Genomic DNA, 6,623 nt, shown 5'->3' on the forward strand with positions numbered 1-6,623 from the left:
TTACATTAATTTTATAGGTCTTCATTTATAATGCTATCACTCCTGCCTGAAATATAGGTTATCTCAGTTTCCCATATGGTATCAATTTCAAATAGCCAAGAGAATCCAGACAGAAATGGTAACTATGAAAATGCTAGCTTTTAAAAAACCAGTAGTACTTTCAGCATTATTTCAGATTATTTTTCAAAACAAACATCCATCATGACCCTAGGTTCTAATACGGTAATGCAGAACAATGTGTTTGGTGTTGGAATGGTAAGGAAGAAGTATTTTGCCAAGACCTTCTAAAGGATGGATTCTGATCTCTTTTCTTATACTCATTTCCATTGAATACAAGGAGTCTGGTTAATTTGACATAAAAAGCTGAGTTGGGAAAACAAAATAAAATCTGGAAACAATGTATGTAACTGAGTTATTTTTAAAAAAAATTATTAATTTAGACTACTAAGAGAACACACAAGTCTATCCTGGAGAAGGTGAAACAGGTTGCTCCTTGGAGGCAAGAATTTTTTTTTTTTGGAGGCAAGAATTTTGAAACTCCATCCCACATGCTTTGGGCATGCCTTCGGGAGAGCCAGTCCTTGGATAAGGATACTATGGAAGGGTGGAAAGAAAGCACAGGAAAGAAAGACTTGGATGAGAGGGATTGACACAGTGTCTGTGGCAATGTGATCCAAGTATGTCAGAGATGGTAAAGTTGGCTCAGGATAGGGCAAGGCTGAGAGCCATTGTTCATAGGGTTGCTATGAGTCACAGTGGACTTGATGGCATATAACAACATTACAACAACAATTTTAGATGACAATAAAGTTTTAGACTTATGGTGGTTATCTTTAATGAGTTCTGGAGTTGGACTTAGATACCAAAATTTTAAAAGTCCTATTCAGTGTTGTTGAAGAGTGGGTTCAATCATAAATGATCAAGAGAACTATGAAAGACATAGCTCTTAGAAAAGATTCTCTAGCTAAGACAAAAAAGATTGCTAGAAAGTAATTTAATCAAAATGCCCTTAAAGTAAAATAAATTCTTTAATGAAAACTAAAACTAAAAAATTTAAAGCTTAAATGGTAAAGACAGTATATGAACTTGGGCAATCACCTTCCATTCTTCCACTTTTGCATTCACAGCGGCCATGACTGGATCATCTTCTTCATTTTTTAATTTCAAATGTTGAGTGAGCTCCTGTACCTAGAAAGCAATAATCAAGAAGTACTGCAAACGGCTTAAGTGTATATTTTACATATTCACACGTGCATTGCATATTCGTATTTATTATTACTATTTATTTATTATTTATTAGTAATTTTATAGTGAGGATTCCTGGTGGCAAGGTGGCTACGTGCTTAGCTGCTAATCAAAAGGTTAACAATTCTTGGAGAGGGAAAACCAAGTTTCTCCTTGGAGGCTAGGATTCTGAAGCTTTCATCTTCATACTTTGGCCAGGAGGGACCAATCCTTGGAGAATGATATCATGCTCAGAAGGGTGGAGGGACAGTGCAGGAGAGGAAGACCTTAGATGAGATGGATTGATACAGTAACTTGGTCAATTGAGGTTGGTGTGTCGGAATCAGTGAGGCTGGCTCAGGGCAGGACAGGCTTCAGAGCTGCTGTACACAAGGTCACTATGGGTCACAGGTAACTCGACGGTACATAACAACAACAACAGCTGATTCATGAGACAAAGACTGCAATAGTTTTGGGATTGTAGAGAAAGGTAAAACGTAACGTCTTGTCCATAATACAAGTTGCAAAATAATTTAAGTGCTAGAGAATTATACTCGTCAACATTAAATTAAATTTGTTACTGTTAGTATGTGCCACTGAGTTGGAAATGACTCACAGCTGACCCTCCAGCATGTTTCTAGAAGCAATAAATTGCATGGGAGGATCACCTGTGGAGCAGCTGCTAGATCCAAACACGCCTTTGGGCTGGTATCACAGCTCTTTACCCAATAGGCCACCCAACTTCCTACACTTAGTATCAAATAAATCATGAGCAATTCATCAGTTTCTCTAATATTTAATATCTAGAAGCAGGAGTGGCATCCACTTCGTAAACAATATGCCTCTGGAAACTCTACAGACTTTGATAAATGTTGGTAGTTATCGAAAGACTTCAGGCTTTTTGTTCATAGGCCACTATCAGTCATGTTTGACTCGAAGGCAATCAACAACAACATAGTATTTATGGACAGCTCTGGTGTACCAGGGGTAGGGCACTGTCAACTGAAAGGCAAATTTGAATCTACCATCTACTCTGTGGAAGAAAGAAAGGCAATCCCCTTGCATGAGATGTACAGCCCCCGGAAACCCACTAGATGGTTAGCTATGAGTTGGTTCAGACTTGACTACACATAACAAGATTATCTGCAGTAAAATTAGTTTAATGGGTATATCAAAGGATATTGTTGTTAGGTGCCACTGAGTTCAATATGACTCACAGAGACCCTAAGAACAAAAGATCTGAACCCTGTCCTACCTTGTGCTATCCTACCAATCTCTGATAAATTTGAGCCCAGTGCTGCAGTCACTGTGTCAAATCTATCTGCTGAATGATCTTCCTCTCTTTCGTCATCTCTCCACCTTCCCAAGCACTATGTCTCTCTCAAAGGAATATTCTCTCCTAGCAACATGTCCAAAGTAAATTAAATGTTAAGTTTCACTTATTTATTTTGTTGTAGTATCTGAGTTGCACAGAGTGTAAGTGCTCAGCTGGTAACTAAAAGATTAGCCGTTTTAATATACTAGGTGCTCAATGGAAAAAAGATTTCAAGTCTCATTAATAGAAAATTCCTGTAATTATGAGATTTTAAGACTGCTATCTAAATACCATTAATTTGATTATTATCTAAATAGAGAGCTCTGGTGGCCTACTGGGTAGGGTTTAGCTGTGCTGCTAAACCAAAGGAGGCACCTCTGTTGTAGTTGGAATAACTCCAGCCACTCCAGGAAAAAAAGTTGGGAAATCTTCCCATGCAATTTGCTCCTGACTCAACAGCCATGAGAAAGTGAGTGTGACTGCACATCTACCTACCTAAACAGGATGAATTACAAGATCTATGTGTGAAGGACTTATAGAAACAAATTTGAACAGATACATCTGGAACCCTGGTGGCAAACATAGTACATAACATGTCAGGCCTCTAAACCCGTAGTATTGAAATTCAAATCCTACAGCTGCTATGCAAGACAAAGAAATGTAGCCTTCTCCAATAAAAACTTACAGGCTAGGAAACCTGATGCAGGTTTGTTATGAGCCAAAATTAACTAGACAACAGTGAGTTATCACTATGACAGTATACCTCAGTATGAAAGCAAAATAAATTTATACCCTAAAAAGTTATATTTTATTTCATACTAACAGTAATGAGACAATATGAATGAAATCTATGTAAATAGTAATTCTTACTTGAAGCCGATAATGCTCATTTTCTTTTTTCAACTGATCCACCACACTATCTGTCTGATGGACAATAGCTTTCATTCTATTATATTCATCAGTCATCTTCTCCATTTCCTGTACAGACTCTTCTAAATTTTTTCTCATTTCTTGATTTTGAATTTCAATTTTCTCATTAGCTTCTGTTAAAGTCTAAAAAAGTCAAGGAGTTATAGTTAAGAGAATGTTTTAAGAAACTTGAAAATTTAAGTTAAGTGAAAATTAAATGGAGGTATGAGTAACTATTAAAGAGAATTCTTTATATACTTTTCATATCAATTAAGCTAAAAGAAGTATCAAGAAAATTTTACACAAGAATCTCAGTTTTTTCAAACATAGCCCAAGCCAAGCATATTATAAAAGAATGCATAAAGAATTACAACTTCAGCGATACAATCTATTCATGTTTTAAAAATGTTTTTATGTTGTTGATTGCCATTAAGTCAAGTACGACTCACAGCAACCCTATGAATAAAAGTCCTGAAGCCTTTTAATAATTATCATCATTTATCAGTGTTCATAGAGTTTCCAGAGGCATGTTGTTTAGGAAGTGGATGCCACTCTTGCTTCCAAATTTTAGAGATGGCTGTGGATAAAAACAATACTGAAGAATTTAAATGTAGGGCTAAAAAACAGATACACAATTAAGGACTGACCTCGGTAAAATTTATTAAACTAATTTTTATCAATCTTACCTGTATTTCATCCAGATATTGTACCAGTTCATAATTTTTTTTAGACAACTGTGATCGGTAGTCACTGTCTTCTCCTCTTCTCGATAAAAGCGTTTCTTTATGTGAATCTATTTGTTTCTGATAGTCAATAATATCTTGACGTAGTTGCTCATTCTGTAGGTAGATCAAACAATGATTTCTACTAAGAAACTATCAAGCATAACAAAATTTCTTCCTTAAACAGTGATCTTAGGAGAGCTTTTTCAATATCTAAGCTTCCCCACCCTCAAAGTCTCACCTTTTTCTTCAGACGTTTGTTCTCCAGAAAAGGACAAGTAAAAGGTAATTCAAAATGAGAGAAGCAACACATAATTAAATATAAAAAAGTAAAAGAAAGCATAAAGGAGAAATTTGAAAAGAATAAGAGATAATAGTTTTTATTATTAAAGAAAATAAGTAAAAGAAAGCATAAATGAGAAATTTGAAAAGAATGAGATAATATTTTTTATTATTAAAGAAAATAAAAATATGCATTAACGAACAGTTATGTTGTGATTATGTTAAAAGATGAAAACTATCAGGAGAAACAATAAACGAAAATTATATTGGTGCAAAAAGATAAAAAATAGTAACATATATATAAAACAGAAAGCAATATTTAACCTATAAAGAGATGACTGGCCTAATCTTTCAACCTTAAATGAATAAAGTTTTATCAGCCCATTTAAAAGATCTCAAAAGAATCTAGTTCTGGATGTAATAGAAATTTATCAACACATTTTTAACCACCTTTGTTGCACCAGCACAACTAAATTTTATTACCAACCTCTCTTCTTAACTTGCTGTTTTCATTTTCTGCTTCTTCATTTCGAAGAGCCAACTAGTAAAAAAAAAAAAAGATAAAATTCAGCAGTCATTCAAAGCCAAGATTGTAACTCACCAATCTGAATTTTAATTCCACTCTAATAAACAGAATGTTAAACTAAAAAAATCATATGTATATAAGAAATGACTTTTTTGTTATTTTGCTATTGAACTGGAAAATGGGCCAAATCTATTTGAAAACCAGTTAAGAATTACAAAGGTTCAAGCTAGATGAGTCTATAAAGATTTTTTTTAAATGTTAAGGAAAAGATAATAGAAGTAACAAAACAGTAAAATAATTTTAAATAAAACTCTGGAAAAGCAGGTTAGTTTTTCTGACTAATATTCTTATCATTTTGCTAGTATTCTGTCAAGTCTAAAAATATATCTGATCTAATTAAGCATTAAATTATTAAGCAACACAGTATATAGTACTAAAAAGAAGGAATCTAAAGTCAGACTATTATAAATTTTTTATCACTTGTCCACCAATTTCTAGTCCAGTATGAAGAACTTATTTAACTTTGATTAAATTTACTTTTGTTATCTCAAATGTTAACAAATGAACTATGTTGTTGTTCAATGTAACTGAGTCAAGCGAGCCTATGAATAAAAGATCTGAAACATTCCATATACTGTGCCATCCTCTGCCTCTCCGCCATACTTGAGCCCACTGCAGCTGTTATTGTGTCAATCCAACTAAGTGTCTTCCTCTCTTTTGCTGACCCTACACCTTTCCAAGCATGATGGCCCTGTCCAAGCCTCTCCTAGCAAGCAACATGCCCAAAAATATGTGAGAAGAAACTTCACCATACTTGCCTTCTTTAAAGAGCAACAAATCTATATATATATAACCAAAACAAATTCATTATCATTAAGTTGAGTCTAACTACAGTGATTCTAATAAGCAGGACAGAACTGTCCCATAGGGTTTCTAAGGCTATAAATCTTTCCAAAAGTCCAGCAGAGGTATTAGTAGGCTAATGGGTTAGAACTATCAGAAGACACACATATGTTGTTGTTGTTGTTGTTATGTGCCATCGAGTCACTTGCGACACATAGCGACCCGATGTACAACAGCTCTAAACTCTGCTCTGTCCTGTGCCAATCTCATTGCCTCCAACACACTCATCCCGATTGCCTCAGTCACCGAATCAATCCATCTCCCAGAGGGCCTTCCCCTTCTGTGCCTGCTCTCCACCCTCCCAAGCATAATGTCCCTCTCCAAGGACCGGTCTCTCCTTACAACATGACCAAAGCATGTCAGATGAAGCCTCAGAATCCTTGCCTCCAAGGAGCAGCCTGGTTTAACCCTCTCCAGGACGAATCTGTTTGTTCTCTTAGCAGTCCATGGCACATTCAGCACTCTTCTCCAACACCAAAGCTGAAAAGCATCAATTCTCCTTCTATCTTCCTTGGTCATTGTCAAGCTCTCCGATGCATAACAAGTGATTGCAAAGACCATAGCCTGTACCAGACGCACCTTTGTCTCCATAGAAACACTGTTGGTTCTTGAGTACTTTAGAGAGGTCCATAACAGCAGACTTTCCAATCACAATATGTCTTTTAATTTCCTGGCTGCTTGTGCCAAGAGTGTTGATTGTGAAGCCAAGCAAACTGAAACTGTGAACAATCTCAATCTCTTC

General features: G+C 35.6%; 1 protein-coding gene across 1 annotated transcript in view; it reads right to left on the minus strand.

The window, feature by feature from the left end:
* CEP290 (centrosomal protein 290kDa) overlaps positions 1-6,623 on the minus strand; it is a 170,968-nt gene that overhangs the window by 152,463 nt on the left and 11,882 nt on the right. Inside the window, exons 6-10 of the mRNA XM_006889524.1 lie at positions 4,940-4,993; positions 4,412-4,432; positions 4,135-4,287; positions 3,410-3,592; positions 1,099-1,188 (exon numbers count right to left, since the gene is read on the minus strand). Coding sequence (XP_006889586.1) covers positions 1,099-1,188; positions 3,410-3,592; positions 4,135-4,287; positions 4,412-4,432; positions 4,940-4,993 — 501 coding nt within the window. The remainder of the gene's footprint in view (positions 1-1,098; positions 1,189-3,409; positions 3,593-4,134; positions 4,288-4,411; positions 4,433-4,939; positions 4,994-6,623) is intronic.

Source organism: Elephantulus edwardii, unplaced genomic scaffold, assembly GCF_000299155.1.
Source record: "Elephantulus edwardii isolate Elephantulus edwardi_28Jun2011 unplaced genomic scaffold, EleEdw1.0 scaffold00078, whole genome shotgun sequence".
Lineage (NCBI taxonomy): Eukaryota > Metazoa > Chordata > Mammalia > Macroscelidea > Macroscelididae > Elephantulus > Elephantulus edwardii.